Source organism: Labeo rohita, chromosome 3 (assembly GCF_022985175.1).
Source record: "Labeo rohita strain BAU-BD-2019 chromosome 3, IGBB_LRoh.1.0, whole genome shotgun sequence".
NCBI lineage: Eukaryota > Metazoa > Chordata > Actinopteri > Cypriniformes > Cyprinidae > Labeo > Labeo rohita.
Window position 1 is genome coordinate 24,775,190 of NC_066871.1, and position 17,612 is coordinate 24,792,801.

Sequence of the window (17,612 nt, forward strand, 5' to 3'; positions counted from 1 at the left end):
CCTCTGCAGTCATGCCAGTGTTAAAGTGCCATATGAGATCCCTGTATCAACAAATGGAGCGTGAGTCATACTAGGACATTGTAAACTATGTGGGACTGAAAATATTAGAGATGCCCAATGAGTGAAACCTAAAGAGGATCTAGAAATTCTGTTCATACATGCACACACAAGTGTTGTGGTGCCATCTTCTGTCAGTAGGCTACATTTTATTATTTGACCAGTTGGATAATCTTGAGAGGAAATATCTTATTAATTGTGGAAAGTTATGCGCCATTTTTAATTTTTTTTTTTAAATATATATGGCAAATATTTTAAGTCTGATGGCTGTATTTGTTAAGAGTCTCTAATTTGGGTTGCTATTAGTATATTTGCAAACATGTAAATAGAGTTTAACCAAAAATATAATGCGGTTAAATTAACTTAAATGTATTAATCATATTGCTTAATAATAATAATGAGAATGAGAACTTCTGAAGCCAGGAAGTAAAAATTTGCACCACATTACATTACGAATAGTAAACACTGAATGGTCTTATTCATTTTTATATTTCACGGGACCATGTAACAACAGCGAACGTAATGCTAAAATAAATATATACATTTGAAGCAGTTTCAGAGTTTTTAAGAACTTATACAACATCCTTTTGTACCCTGGGTTTGTTTTTTAAACGGGCAATGTGCTTGGCGACTGGTGATGACGTCACCAACGTACGCCATACGTTGCTCTGAGTGAGGACCTCGCGGTGCATGGTTTGGAAACATTACGAGAAATAACTTTGAAACAACAATAAATATCACCTCAGCGTAAAGAGTCGCGCATACAGGTATACCACTATTATACAAAGTGCATTTACATGCGATAGAAATGAAAGATTATTTACATGAGCCATTATTTCATTCATTCGTTCATATTCTGTTGTACGTTTGTTGCGCGTTTAGATGTCTTAGCGTTATTTGAGGCTTTTCTAAATTCATAAGATTTAGATGTACTGTTATTGTCAGTAAATTAGTAAGTTGTTTTATCATCTTGCATATGCATATTCTGCGTGTGTAATATTAGCAGTGTTTACTGGGCTCCTAAAGATAAATGAATAGAGCTGCCTACATAGACAGCATTGTACGCAATGATTGTAAACGTTTACGTTAACAGTAACATCATCATATGAAACAACATGAATCATGAGAATGAAAGTAAAACTATGTTGTACTTCAACTTTTTCGAAGTAGTCAACTCTGTACATTCTTCATGATCTGCACTGAACTAAATCCCATGCATGCTAAATACTTTTCTCTAGTAGGGAAAATGTCATTCCAATCTGTTTTGTCTCATCAGAGCTCGTCAGCATGGAGACGGATCTTTATGATGAGTTCGGAAACTATATTGGACCAGAGCTGGACTCTGATGAAGATGAGGAAGTAGATGCAGATGACCGAGAGGCTGATGAGGTGCGTATGATATGTTTTATGACCTCTGTTTGTTTGTGTCTGTTGCAGTAGAAACATGTAAATTACAAAAAGCACCTTGAAACTGCCCAAAAAATATGTTTTTGTGCAAGTCGCAGCATATATGTGACCCTGAACTACAAAACCAGTCATAAGTATCACAGGTATATTTGTAGCAATAGCCAACGATACATTGTATGGGTCAAAATTACAGATTTTTCTTTATGCCAAAAATCATTAGGATGTTAAGTAAAGATCATGTTCCATGAAGATATGTAAATTTCTTACCGTAAATATATCAAAACGTAATTTTTGATTAGTAATATGCATTGCTAAGATCTTCATTTGGACAACTTTAATGGTGATTTTCTCAGTGTTTTGATTTTTTGGAACCCTCAGATTCCAGATTTTCAAATAGTTGTATCTTGGCCAAAAAGTTGACCCTTGTGACTGGTTTTGTGGTCCTGGGTCACATACTGTATAGGAATGGGATATGAGTGCAGTTTTTTTATTACAGGCTGATGAGGAGGAGGATGATGAAGACCAGGCTGATGCTGATGAGGAGGAGGGGGGTGGTATGGAGGTGGTTCTGCATGAGGATAAAAAGTATTATCCCACAGCTGAGGAAGTTTATGGTCCTGAGGTGGAAACTATCGTCCAAGAAGAAGATACACAACCATTGACAGGTAACAGACATGCTGGTTGAATACAAGTTATTCACTACATACACACCCAGTGCTAAATCAAATTTATCTCATTTTATTTCTCCCTCAGAGCCCATCATAAAACCTGTGAAGATGAAGCGGTTTACTCTGATGGAGCAAGAGCTTCCAGCCACAGTCTATGACATGGAGTGAGTTCACTGTTGTGTTGTTTCTTTCTTTACCCTGCTTGTTTGAATGGCATATTATTACATGCATGTATGTCTGCAGGTTCCTTGCTGATTTGATGGACAGCTCTGAATTGATCAGAAATGTCACCTTGTGTGGACACTTACACCACGGCAAGGTAAAAGACACTGTCATGCTTGTTCAGTTTTTCAGTTTGGTCTAATAAATGAAGATGTGTCATGGTTGTTTTCTGTGCTATGCAGTTAAATGTCATTGATTTTTGAAACTAAAATACATTTATTCGTCCTCACAGACATGCTTTGTAGATTGCCTCATTGAACAGACACATCCTGAAATCCGCAAGAGAGATGACATGGATGTAAGTATATAAATATATATTCAGAATATGAATATTAACATTTAGTTTAGTTAGGGATCAGTAAGATTTTAAATGTTTTTAAAGAAGACTCTTACGTTCATCAAGGCTGCATTTATTTGTTCAAAAATACATTAAAACAGTAATATTGTGAAATATTATTACTATTTAAAATAACTGTTTTCTATTTTAATATACTCCAGTCTTCAGTGTAACACGATCCTACAGAATATCCTACAGATATACGGATTGATTATATAGCAGTCTTGTTGCTTAATACTTTTTGGAACATGTGATGCTTTTTTTCAGGATTCTTTGATGAATAAAAAGTTAAATAATAGAAATCTTTTTTAACAATGTATGTCTTTCACTTTTTATCAATTTAACACATTCTTGCTAAATATAATGTTGAATATTAATATTTTAAATTTCTTTTAAAAAAGAAATGAAAAAATATACTCACTTTTGAACAGTAGTGTATACTGTTATAAAGGCTTCTACATTTTAAATAAATGCTGTTCTTTTTTCTTTTTTTTTTCTTTTTTTTTTTTTTTTTTTCAACAAAAACACAGTTTTTTCTGACATTGATAATAAATCATCGTATTAGAATGATTTCTGAAGGATCATGTGAATCTGAAGCCAGCAGCAGTGGCTGATGGAAATTCAGCTTTGCATCACAGGAATAAATATATTTTAAAGTATATTAAATTTTAAAACTGTTACTTTAAATTGCAGTCATATTTCACAATACTACAGTTTTTTGATTAATAAATGCAGCCTTGATGAGCACAAGTAACTTCTTTAAAATTTTTTTACTAATCCTAAACCCAAAGAGCAGTATATATAAAATTAGTTTTTTTTTTTTCTTATATGTGTGCATATTTAAAATATGTATGTATAGGTATGAAATACCACTCCAGCTTTCATATGCAGACTGAGCTGTTTTGTTCAACTAATGACATTCCATGTTTGTTTAGCTCTACGTTAACAATATTGATTTTTCTTTTTCACAGTTGCGATACACAGATATCCTCTTCACAGAGCAGGAGGTAAGAAATGACCTGAATTGTCTGATCACAAGCAAGCATGTGCATTCAGTGCATTTATTTCATGTAAGTTCTTGTGTTTACTCGCAGAGAGGAGTTGGCATCAAGAGTACACCAGTAACCATGGTGCTGCCTGACTCTCGGGGCAAATCCTACCTCTTCAACATCATGGACACGCCAGGTACTTCCTGCCCTCTTTTCTTCTTCCCTTTGCTCATCTTTTCACACATTAAAAAGTAGCTGACATATCTGTTTAAAATGTCATTATATGTCAATATATTAGCTCATTTCTGTGCAAAAGTGGGAGATTTATCTCTTGAACTTGTCCTCAGGTCATGTGAATTTCTCTGATGAGGTGACATCAGCAGTCAGACTGTCTGACGGCATTGTGCTTTTTATCGACGCTGCTGAGGGGGTGAGTTCACACATACACAGCCTACTGCTAATGTCAGGCTTTTTGCTCCAGGACAGCTATTATTATGTTGTTGTCATCATAATACACTGTTTGAGTAAATCTCTCTTTGTAAGCTTATTTGGTAATTGTCAAATTAAATTTGCTGTTACGTAACTCAAACTTTTGAATGTGTTCAGGTGATGCTAAACACCGAGCGACTGATCAAGCATGCAGTGCAGGAGAAGCTGGCCATCACTATCTGTATTAATAAAGTGGATCGTCTGATTGTGGAGCTCAAGCTTCCTCCTACTGATGCCTACTACAAACTGCGCCACATTGTGGATGAGGTCAACGGCTTGCTGAGGTACCCCATAGTGTTTAAAGGAAGAAGTTTTGGTAGATACAACATGCTAGTGAGACAAACTCCTGTTTGTCTTTCACTTGCTCATATTTTAGCTTATTGATATTTATTTACTTCATGAGTGTAATTGTTTGTAACAAATGGTTTGGTCTGAGTCTCTCCTTTTTTCCTCCTCTGGCAGCACATACTCCACCGATGAGTCTCTGATTGTGTCTCCCCTCTTGGGAAACGTGTGTTTCGCTTCCTCACAATACAGCATCTGCTTCACTCTCGGCTCCTTTGCCAAAATCTATTCAGACACCTATGGTGAGACATGCACACACAAAAATATCATTCAAATGCATCCTAAATACTTCTGTCTGAGTAAAAATCAACTTTGATTTACTCTCAATTGTTTTTCAGGTGACATCAACTACATGGAGTTTGCTAAAAGACTGTGGGGAGACATTTACTTCAACCCCAAAACGTGAGAATAACTAATAGTCAAGCTAATTTTATTTCACAGACATTTTGCAGAATGGCAGCGTGTTTTTTGGTTTTTGATTGTGATTGGTCACATTCTGTGCCTGTCAGGAGGAAATTCACAAAGAAAGCCCCCAACAGCAACTCTCAGCGCAGCTTTGTTGAGTTCGTATTGGAGCCACTGTACAAGATTCTTTCACAGGTGAGAAATACACTCATGTTCCTTTTATTGGGTAAAATGTATGCACGTTTAGGCAGACACACACTGATGTCCGGGCTGTTTAACTGTGGTGTGTCTGTAGGTGGTGGGTGATGTGGATACGTCTCTGCCCCGTGTCTTGGATGAGCTCGGCATTCATCTGACTAAAGAGGAGTTGAAGCTCAACATCAGACCTCTGCTGCGCCTTGTCTGTAACCGTTTCTTTGGAGAGTTTACAGGCGAGTGTCCTTTTTTTTTTTTTGTGCTATGTTATTATAATGTATTATACTTCTTGCACATGTGTGAGGCTAATTTAGTCTTATAATATGTGCCATTTCAACAGGCTTTGTGGACATGTGCGTACAACACATACCATCTCCGCAGGGGGGTGCCAGAGCCAAGATAGAGCACAGCTACACGGGTGGACTAGACTCAGACCTCGGGGGAGACAATGTCTGAGTGTGACCCTGATGTAAGTGTGGGATCTGCAGAAAGTGATTTCAGTGCTGTGATGTTCAGTGACATTCAGCTTGTATGAGTTTCCATCTCCATTATACAAAGCTTTGAAAGGTTTGGGTTTTTTTAAAAAATGTATTGATTTAATAGTATTATTTATTTATTTACCAGAAGGAGATCTTACTGACTCCCCAAATTTTGAACAGTAGTGTATATGTAAATATAAATTGGTGCAAAATAATTAATGGAAATGGAAGTCGGTGCCTTTGGGGAGGCCACTGTTAGGGATGTAACGATTCACTAAACTCACAAGCGATACGATTCACGATATGTTTTTGTTTTTTTTTTACAAAAATGGTGCACATTTCTTTGTGAAAATGAAATATAGTAGTCAGCATTTGAAGTGGATCAAAACCTTTAATCACAGTTGTCCTAAAACCAAAATAATACCTGTACTTGTCTTAGGACAGCTTTGAACTTTTTTTGATCCACTTCAAATGTTGACTACTGTATGTAAAATAACAACACTAAATTGAAATGCTAAAACAAATACCAAATATATAAATACTAAAAAGCTTTGCCTCTGCTTTCTGTTGAAAATTAGAGGTAGCCACTGTATTTTAATCACGACCCAAACAAAGATGCTGCATACATGCAGCATTAGCAGTTTTTGATGTAAATTGGATTGTATAGTTTTACAATTAAAAGCAAAAGCAGAACGGTCTGACTTTAGCTTTGAAGTCATGCTACATAAAACTACAAAACAGCAGGCGAAGCTGAATCAGAGTGCAAATTCATTCTCTGACAGCAGGTGGCGCTTATGGAACAGCAGCGTTACAGTGTTTCTTTGGTTACTGTTGTAAACAAAGCAGCACTGCGCATATAAACATTACTTCAATATGCATTATACAAAGGCAAGATGAAAAGAAAATGCTATCTAAACTTTTCTGAAGACAGTTCCCCTCAGAAATACATTCATATAAACAATGTTGGGTGTAACGCAGTACAAGTAATGCGAGTTACATAATTCACTCGCAAGATCACTTTTTTCAAATAACTAGTAAAGTAATGCGTTACTTTTTCAGATAAGTAATGTAAGTTACTTTGTTTTTTCTTTTTTGTTTTGTTTTTTTTACCATTTATTCACTAATCCCTTTCCTGTCCCATGTAAAGAGAAACTGGGAGTGAGGTATAGATCAGAAGCACTTGCTTCAGCCTGAGGTGAAGGTGAAAGAGTTTTTACAATTGCCTAAAGAGTATAACTTTTGCGTTTTTTGTTATTTAAAATAAATAAGCAAGCCCAGCTCTGGTGACAGAAAGTAACACAAAAGTAATGTAAAGCATTACTTTCCATAAAAAGTAACTAAGTAACTTTCCCCAAAACTGCATATAAACCCCTCACCCCCAACTATATTGTGATTCATTTAATATCTCAACTGACTTGAATCATCACATTTTTAGTGAAAATTTTTTTTTTTTTTTTTTTTTTCAACTTCCTCGGGGTGCATTGTTACACCCCTAGCCACTGAAGTTATTTTATTAGATAAATAATAATAAACAACTTGCCGTTTACAGCATACAGACAAAATGCCGTGGCTTTATGTCTGGGAGCGACAGTTTTGTGAGTAGCCAGTCATTTTGATGACCGAATTTGGCTTCTGCATTTCAGCATGACCAAAGCAAAATGTTTTCTTTTCTTCTCTGAGTGATTTATTACATCACATGACTTTAGGCAAAGTCGCATGAGTTTTTTTGATGGGCGTTTTAGAATTTATCCAGTAAATGTAAGTGATGCGCATGTTGTCTTACCAAATGAAAATGTATCCACCTCTAACAAGCCTAAAAGTTCAAATATTTCAATGACATGAACTCTTCTTTTTCCTAGGGTCCACTGATGTGCCACACCACTAAGATGTACAGCACAGATGACGGCGTGCAGTTCCACGCATTTGGTCGAGTTCTGAGCGGAACCCTGCAGGCGGGACAGCCGGTGAAGGTTCTGGGAGAGAACTACAGCCTGGAGGATGAGGAGGACTCACAGATTTGCACTGTCGGACGCCTGTGGATTTCTGTTGCTAGGTGACGGTCACACTCTGTCTTTCTGATTGGTCTTTTTTTTCCTGCTAGCATTATTAGTCCATGGTCCCCCATTTTTCACATTAATATTTGAAGGCCCCATGTCTAACTGTTCAGGATTTAAGGAAAAGAATCTTTAAAATATTTTGTATTCAGATTATACTCCATAAAAATGTTAGAGCTTGGCATAAGTAGCAAAAAAAAATATTTATTATAAAAATGGCCATGCATTTGTATGATTTTATTATTTTTTGGTTCTAGGAGTCACACTTTAAAAAGTAGGGTTTTTCAAGACCCTAATTTTTTTATCCTAATGCTTTTGTTTTATTGTAAATCAATTTAAGCCATCTTGAGGCCCACAAATTACAAATAAAACAGATTATTGAAGAGCATTTTTTTAGTCTTTCTGCTTCAAAATTTCAGACTTATTCAGTGCATTTTTGTCATTTCTTTGTAAAAAATTTGTTTCCAAGTAAATCATAAATCCTTCACTGTAGTGTTTGTAAATGTTATGTTTACTGTGTCTGTACAAGGTATCAGATTGAAGTGAATCGAGTCCCTGCTGGTAACTGGGTGTTGATTGAAGGGTGCGACCAGCCTATTGTTAAAACGGCCACAATCACAGAGCCCCGTGGAAATGAAGAGGTAGGAAAGAGAGAGATATCTATTTGAAACAAAGCCATGTTCATTTGTGAGACTTTGAAAGTTGAATGTGCTTTGTATTGATGTGAATAGGCACAGATCTTCAGGCCATTGAAGTTTAACACAGCGTCAGTGATAAAAATCGCTGTGGAGCCGGTCAATCCCTCAGAACTGCCTAAGATGTTGGATGGACTCAGAAAAGTTAACAAGAGTTATCCATCACTTACAACAAAGGTAAGACTCAGGAACAACCCATGCAATCTATATTGTTTGAAAACCAGATTTCTTTCATGTTTTAAGCCTCTGAACCAAACCAGATATCACATATTTGCAGTGACAATCACTTTATGAAAAGAGTTTTTATAGTGTTTCCTAACTGATGTATTGCAGTCAATTAACTGGCATTTGATTTTTGATTAATCTGTGCTTGTGTGTGTTTAGGTGGAGGAGTCAGGTGAACATGTGATTCTTGGTACAGGTGAGCTGTACCTGGACTGTGTAATGCACGACCTGCGGAAGATGTACTCTGAGATCGATATCAAGGTGCTTTTTTGCTGTCATACTAATTTCTGTCTTACATTTATGCCTGTGTTTATTGTTTTAACATGATTTTTCTGTTTGATCGCTCACAATAGGTAGCTGATCCAGTGGTGACCTTCTGTGAGACTGTGGTAGAGACGTCCTCCCTCAAGTGTTTTGCTGAAACGCCCAATAAAAAGTAAGGAACAAACTTCCTGTATCTCACCACCAGCATTTAGAACTCCAGTTGTGATTTTGTTTTTTTTTTTTTTTTTTAAATGTGACTTGTAAAAGTCTTGACAGGATCAGTCATGACATGTGTCACTGTTTGTATATGTATGTGTGATTTGTAACTCTTTGTGTGTGTGTGTGATTGGCAGGAATAAGATTACTATGATTGCTGAGCCATTGGAGAAGGGACTAGCTGAAGACATTGAGAACGAGGTGGTGCAGATCACATGGAACAGGTGAAATAACACATCAGAACTGTAGAGAACTTACAGGTTATATGTAACACAAAGGTGTCTTTCTTAATATTAATATTAAGATGCATAAATGTTTTCAACAATGTTTCTTGAGCACCAAATCAACACAAAAATGTTCTAGTAGTATTGTATGTTCTATGTAGTATTACTGTTTAACTGTATTTTTGATCAAATACATGCAGCCTTTGTGAGCATAAGAGACTTCTCAAAAACATTAAAATATTTTACCAGCCAAGTGGTAGTCTGTGTGGTGCAGTTCAACCGACAAGATCTGCTGTTTCACCTGTTAATGAACTAATTTAAAACCAATAAATGTATCTCTTTTCCTCTCTGTAGAAAAAAGTTGGGAGAATTTTTCCAGACAAAGTATGACTGGGATTTGCTAGCAGCTCGTTCCATTTGGGCTTTTGGACCTGACACAACTGGGCCCAACATTTTAGTAGACGACACTTTGCCCTCTGAGGTAATTTACATATCAGCTGACATTAATCATGCTCTGCAAGGTTCATTTTTATTCATTAAATCATTGTAATCAATTCAGTTCAGCTGTAATTGAGTAGCAAATTAATAAAATCTAGAATATGTGTGACTTCTGCTCTCCTCTGATTGTATTGAGGTAAATTTGAAAATAGTGCCTTTAACCATTTAAATGTAGATGTGTGTGTTAAAATCTTCTGGCATGCATGTGTTGGTGTGTCATTGTTTGGTGTGTGTTTTGCCAGGCAGTCAGAGGTGTGGGGAAAAAAAAAAAAAAATTGACGTGGCACATGATTGCATGTGCCACGGTCTGTCTGTTTTTGTGAGAGGTTGTGCACTGGGGTACTTAACTTGTTGACAGCTAAATGACTCGATAAATAATCTGTTTTCTTTTCTTTGTGTGTTGTAGGTAGACAAAGCTCTTCTCGGCTCAGTGAAGGACAGCATTGTACAAGGCTTCCAGTGGGGGACACGCGAGGGTCCTTTATGTGATGAACGTAAGAGATTGAAATACATTTTAATAAGACATTACATTACATGAAATGAGGTTTCAATGATTATTAATGCAGAAGAGTCTAAAAAGCACGATATAATGAAAAATATAAAGAGGTAAATGATGGTAAATATGAAGAGTTCAGATGCAAAAGCCTTAGCATTTCTTTCTGGCTACTTTGTATAGGTTTCTGTGTAAGCACTGGTACTTCTGATTGGGCTGAGGCTGGAATTTAGCGAGTTAGAAGTAAAAGTATTTGATGGACTATGTGTTGGAGCATTCTCTAATTTTTGACCGAGATGGCTTTTAGCTGGTTTTGCATCTGAACTCTTCATATACTTATTTAAATTGGGAAATTAAATTATATTGGTATTAGTTGATATTTGATATATATCAGCCAGTACTGGATATTGTATGTATTAGTTTGCCTTTGCTGTCATTGAACGCTCATGTAAAGTTAATCTTTAAAAACACTAATAATTGAGTAACACTGTTTTTTATTAAAAATGCCAAAAAAATGCCCCAGCACAATTAAACAACATATTACGGTTGTCGTGATTCAAATTAAATGTGAGAATTAATAAAAATGTCTATTTGCAGAATTACATTACAATTCGTTCACGCTGCATTAGATTGCTTTTATGCACTGTTTTGTGCGCCATTGAGCTTTATAATCAATCAAACACGTTTCTGTTGAACTTAGAAATGCATTGGCCAATCAGAGGCAATTAGATTAGTCGGCGCTGAAAACGCTGGAGCTGTTGAGCGCGTACGTTCACAGATTCCCTCTTTGTAAACAACACTGTGCAGATACAATATAATGAAAGATTAATTTCATAGTTTTTAGTGATTACAACAGGAGTTTTTGCATAACTTGCACTAGACATGCCCAAAACGTTTTGTATTGTTTTCTATACTGATATTAATAATCATTATTTCAATGTAAAGAGCAATAATCTACAATAATATTTTTTGTCATAATATTAGCTCCTTTTTTACATGGATAATTTAGATACAATTTTAAACAGTCTATTGTTATTGACGATAGTTTAAAATATTGATTTTAAGTAATTGGGTACATGGGTAAGTTTTAGACGCTAAAGACAACATATGGTTTTTATAATAAGGTGATTTATAAAAATTGCCCTCAGAAATGTAAAAAAAAAAATGCCCCTGGAAATCTGTTCCAGGGGGTAAATATTGCCCCTTAATGGAAAAGTGAATTTCTGACCCTGGTGTCATTGATCTCAAAATTTACACTTGCACTTTTGTAACATTAAAGGAGAAGTCCACTTCCAGAACAAACAATTTACAGATAATGTACTCACCCCCTTGTCATCCAAGATGTTCATGTCTGTCTGTCTTCAGTTGCAAAGAAATTGTTTTTTTGAAAAAAAACATTTCTCCATATAATGGACTGATATGGTGCCCCGATTTTGAACTTCCAAAATGTAGTTTAAATGCGGCTCCAAACGATCCAAAATACGGTTGTAAACGATCCCAGCCGAGGAAGAAGGGTCTTTTCTACTGAAACGATTGGTTATTTTTATTTAAGAAAATATCATTTAAATACGTTTTAATCTCAAACGCTCATCCTGTCTTGCTCTCCCTGAACTCTTTATTATGGTTCAAGACAGTTAGGGTTTTTTGAAAAAACTCCAATCGTATTTTCTCCCTCAATATTAAAAATCATTTCAAAATCATCCTACATCGCTGCAGAAGTACCGACACAGTTTTTGCAAAGTGAACATGTAAAGAAGATCAAACACCCTTAACAAAAACGGTAAAATAGTGATATAGGATGATTTCGATGTTGAGGGAGAACATGAAATAGGAATTTCGACATACCCTAACTGTCATGAACCGGAAAAAAACAGTCCAAGCAGAGTAAGACAAGACGAGCATTTGACATCAAAAAGTATATAAATTGCATGATTATTATGAAAATAACAAATCATTTCGCTAGATAAGACCCTTCTTCCTCAACTGGGATCATTTGCAACCACATTTGAGATCGTTTGAAGCCACGTTTAAACTGGGGTCACCATAGAAGTCCACTATATGGGAAAAAAATCCTAAAATGTTTTCTTCAAAAAACATAATTTCTTTGACTGAAGAAAGAAAGACATGAACATCATTTTGTTCTGGAAGTGGACTTCTCCTTTAAATTTTGTTTTTCACCTCATATTTTTTTACTGCCATTTTTCCACCCTCTTTTTGACCCTTTTTCATATGTGAACAACCTCTTTGTAAATGGGTATAGTTTGGATTTTCTGTTTGTACTAAATAGCAAATCTATCTCCTTGTCATTCCTTGCATTCAGCAATCCGCAACGTGAAGTTTAAGATCCTAGACGCAGTGATCGCACAGGAGCCACTGCATAGAGGAGGAGGACAGGTCATCCCTACAGCTCGCAGAGTCGTCTACTCTGCCTTCCTGATGGTAATCTATCCTTCAATAGTTCTATTTATCCACCTCTCTTCTTTCCCCCATCTTCCTCTGTTTCCTTTCTCAGCCTAATCATTGTTTCCATTAGTCTTATTAGACTGCTTCATTCAATTACGTGATCCATTAACTCAGTTCAGTAGATTAAGTTGATTAACGTAATTGGTTTCTCACTTGCTCGCCCTCTCTTTTTTTCCCCTCGCTTTGTGATTGGTTGATTTCTGTAGGCCACGCCTAGGTTGATGGAGCCCTATTACTTTGTGGAGGTTCAGGCCCCTGCTGACTGCGTTTCTGCTGTGTACACTGTGTTGGCACGCAGGAGGTACGATACACACAAACAGAATGAGGACACTGCTGACTCCTCATCTGTTAACACACATACACACACTCACATTAAGCAGATTGTTGCTCAAGGCAGCAAAAGTCAGCAAGTCTCTAATAAAGACAGTCTCCTTTTAGAACGAGCCTCTGACTGATCTCTTGTCTCTGTGTCCCGTAGAGGTCATGTGACGCAGGATGCGCCAATCCCTGGCTCTCCTCTCTACACCATCAAGGCTTTCATTCCAGCTATTGACTCGTTTGGCTTTGAAACTGATCTCCGCACACACACGCAGGGCCAAGCCTTCGCGCTCAGTGTGTTCCACCACTGGCAGGTACAAACGCAGACACATTTTGTTTTTTTCTTGTTTCTTCTGGTGTATGTGTGTATTTGAATCAGTGCATTATGTGTATGTGAACCTAACAAAACCTGACAAAAAAACACCAGGTCACATTTCACCCTACAATGAAATTATCATATGTGACCCTGGACCAAAAAAATGAAATTCTTAGCAGTGCATATTACTAATCAAAAATGAAATTTTGATATATTTACAGTAGGAAATTTACAACATGCATTCATGGAACATGATCTTTACTTAATATTTTAATGATTTTTGGTGTAAAAGAAAAATCAATAATTTTGAGCCATACAATATATTTTTGGCCATTGCTGCAAATATACCCGTGCTACTAAACACTGGTTTTGTGGTCCAGGGTCACATATATTCGTCAATTTGTTTGAGAAAAATATGATTTCTAATTATAATTTTATTTTGCAATCTGGAATTGCTTTTTCTTTTCTTTTTTTTTTTTTTTTTTTTTTTTTTTTTTTTTTTTTGAAAAAATGAGATTTACTTTTGGATATTTTGTTTGAATTAAAGCTTAATAATTGTTAATTAATTCCTTATATAATGTTATAATAATTGTTTTAATTTGTAAATTATTTCTATAATTGCTCTTATTACTAAAATAATTTATAAATTATTGAAACAAAAATATTTTATTACAGTATCTTTACTCTAAGAAACTGAGATTTAACATTTAACATTAATAATAGAAAATGACAAAAAAGGCTGAAGTGATCCTTTTTAAAAGTCAGAATATGAAGTACATGTTTAGACACACCAGTATTTGTTGTACTTTAATGTATGCTGATTTATATTTTAAAGAATCATTATTATATTACAGTATTTTATATCAAGAGAATCTAATACAAATCACTTTTAAGAGTATTGGGAAAAAATGCAAGAGGTATTAATTAAAAACGGTCTCTTTTAAATTAAAAAAAAAATATTCCATTTAATACAATTTTTAATTAAATAAAAATTTAATTAAACACTGTCTTTTTAATTTTGGGGAAAATGTGACATGTAAGATTCAACCGTGTGTGTAAGTGTGTGAGTGGATTTGTTCTGATGTGTTTTGATGTTGAGTAGCAGAAAATTGAGTCAGCAGCAGCTTATCTTAGACTCCCTTGCCTTTAACACTGTTTCTGTGTGTGCGCATGTGTGTATGTTTGTGTCACATGGTATTAGATTTTCGCCACTGTCCTGAATAATTATTGTCTCTGCCCCTCACTCTAGATTGTTCCTGGTGATCCTCTGGATAAGAGCATTGTGATTCGTCCTTTAGAGCCTCAGCCGGCCCCTCATCTGGCCAGAGAGTTCATGATCAAAACCCGCAGGCGCAAAGTAAGACACATTTGATGTCTCTGAAGTGTCAATCAACTTGTTTAGTTTGAATATGCATCATATATCATCATACATCATCATCATCATCATCTCTCTCTTCCTCCAGGGCTTGAGCGAGGACGTCAGTATCAGCAAGTTCTTCGATGACCCTATGTTGTTGGAGCTGGCCAAACAAGATGTGGTGCTCAACTACCCGATGTGATGCGACAAATGAACTCAACTCATTCCAGCATTCCCCTTCAGCTTCACCAGACTTGCCCTCTACTACAAATACGTCTCTTTTTCTATATAAACTGCTAGAAACATCAGCACATAACCCGTGACCTCCAGCAGCTCCCTTATAATTGTGTTCTTTGTTTATTTTTATATTTGACAAGTTTTTTGTAGTATAAGATGATGTGAATGACAGGCAGGTCTTTTTGAAATGTGTCTGAAATCTCTTTTAAATCTTACATCATTTGTGTAAGTGTGATTAAAAGGATTTGGCCTGTGGATCTGTGTTTGAGGTCATTTTGAATGTATTCTTTATAATATTCCTGAAGGTGATAAATAGCCATTGTACTTCTCAAGACTTGAGGACTCTTTGATGTGAAGGAAGAGGTGGTTTTGATATGCGGTATGAAAGTTTGGAAGGGAATATTCAGCGCAGTGAAAACTTTGAGAACATTTACTGAATACAGAATGAAACTGAAGTACATGCAAAGGGCAGGAGACATGCATCTGCATACGTGCAGGTAAAAACAGATCCGTCCAATAGACTAGAACTAAGGAGGGTTGACATGAGTGAAGGCTGTTCAACAGACATAAGTCTGACATTTAAGTGAATGTCACTTTGTTTTTGTTGCTGTGCCCTTTTCTTTAAAATGGATAAATAAATGTGTGTGCGTATATGTGTGTGTGTGTGTGTGTGTGTGTGTATGTATGTATGTATATACATATATAAATATACACACACCGGTTCCTAATGCATTGTTTCCTTCTGGAGCATCAGTGAGCATTTGAACCTTCTGTAATAGTTGCATATGAGTCCCTCAGTTGTCAAAATCATACAGTCATTGTTGGAAAGTTTGTGGGACCTGAAGGATTTTTCTGAAGAACAGCGGGGAGTTTAACTGTTCAGGACAAACAAGGGATTCATCAACAACTATCACTAAACAAAAAAACACTGCTATGGAACATTCACATTAAGATAAGAACACAGTATTAAGAATCAAGGGGATGTAAACTTTTGAACCGTTTTTATAAATTCAGCTATTATATATGCATAATACTAGAATAATTATTAGAATAATTGTAATTGTAAAAATATTAATAGGTTAGTAAACCCAAAAATGAAAATTCTGTCATTAATTACCCTCATGTCGTCAGAACTTCTAAGACCTTTGCAAAGAAAACAAAAATAACGACTCCTCCGTCAGCAGCATCACACTCAATAGTACTCTTGTGAATTTGCATCAAAGATTGTTAAATAAAGTTGTTATTTTTGTTTTCTTTGAGCCTTCTTTTCTGGGCCTTAAACATGTCAGTTGTGTTCTGTCCATGCAGGGTCAAAACGCTCACGTTTGTGTTTTGAAGATGAACGAAAGTCTTACAGGTTTCGAACAACATGAAGGTGAGTAATTAATGACTTTAATTTTTGGGTGGACTAACCTTCTAAGGTTAAAAGTAAGTTAATCACACAAAATATGTTTATATACCCTGCTAAAAAAAAAAAAAACATCACAGAAAATTGGAATGGTTTCCACTACAAATACCATTACACACATTCCAACCAAACTTTTAACCATTAAAACCATACAAAAATGGTTTTCCCTGGTGAAAAAAACAGCATATGCTGGTTTAAGCTGGTCCTTTGCTGGTTTATGCTGGTTTTAGCTGGTCATGTTGCTGGTCAAGGACCAGCATAAACCAGCATCAAAATATACCTACCAGCATATGCTGTTTTTTTCACCAGGGTTCTGTAGTGTGTTTTGGGACATATTCCGTTAGGATTTATTGGTTTTAACAAGCCACCAATAGAAGGTGACCAATTACCAGTAGAGACCAACAGGGTCCTATTATAACCAGTAAAACCATTTCAAATTTTGTGATCAAATATTGTTTGTTTCAGCAGGGTAATTCTTAACTTTAATGACATTGATTGTATTTTATGTCATTTATCTAATCAAAGTCTGACTGTAGTTTGTGTGTGTGTCAGAGGGAATCATCATTTTAATTCAGAGATGGTGTTTGTGCGCATGTGTTTGTGGGTAAAATGGTGATGAATAATCAGTTTGGACTACATCGCTGATTCCCTGCATGAATGATATGTGTGTTTGTGTGTGTTATGTAAATATTTGAGATGGTTGTGGCAGCATGAATGACAGGATTTTTAAGTGGTGTTCTCATGCACAGCACATACTACTTGCATAATACAATATATCTGTCAACACTTAAAGCCTTATAGTTGCCAGAAACGTGTTCGAAAACAGTGTCTCCTTTTTAAGCAAGTTTTTCTTAAAGGGATAGTTGACCCAAAAATGAAAATTCTGTCATTAATTACTCACCCTCATGTTATTTCAAACCTGTAAGACCTTTGTTTAATCATCAGCAACGCAGCTGACATGTTCAAGGCCCAGAAAGGTAGTAAGGACACTGTAAAAATAGTCCATTTGACATTGGTGGTTCAACCATGATGTTATGAAGCTACAAGAATACTTTTTGTGCACAAAGAAAACAAAAATAACAACTTCATTAAACAATTTTTTTCTCGTCTGTGTCAGTCTCCACTGCACGTTCACGAGTTGAACCATTAATGTCCTTACAATCTTTCTGGGCCTTGAACGTGGTAGTTGTGTTGTTGTCAGGGTCAGAAAGCTCTCGATTTTCATCAAAAATATCTTAATTTATTTTCCGA

General features: G+C 35.8%; 1 protein-coding gene across 1 annotated transcript; it reads left to right on the plus strand.

Moving 5' to 3' along the window:
- The first annotated feature begins 686 nt into the window (after positions 1–686).
- Positions 687–15,208, plus strand: eftud2 (elongation factor Tu GTP binding domain containing 2). Its single transcript, XM_051106557.1, is given in 29 exon segments — positions 687–824; positions 1,334–1,446; positions 1,961–2,129; positions 2,218–2,296; positions 2,376–2,451; positions 2,587–2,652; positions 3,663–3,698; positions 3,786–3,876; positions 4,028–4,110; positions 4,287–4,453; positions 4,632–4,756; positions 4,853–4,916; positions 5,024–5,114; positions 5,215–5,350; positions 5,455–5,552; positions 5,554–5,583; positions 7,453–7,646; positions 8,177–8,288; positions 8,379–8,519; positions 8,727–8,828; positions 8,921–9,003; positions 9,185–9,271; positions 9,626–9,752; positions 10,176–10,263; positions 12,583–12,701; positions 12,932–13,026; positions 13,204–13,357; positions 14,609–14,716; positions 14,823–15,208. Coding segments are annotated over 28 exon segments (2,919 nt in total). The 5' UTR covers positions 687–824; positions 1,334–1,344; the 3' UTR covers positions 14,919–15,208.
- Positions 15,209–17,612: the final 2,404 nt, after the last annotated feature.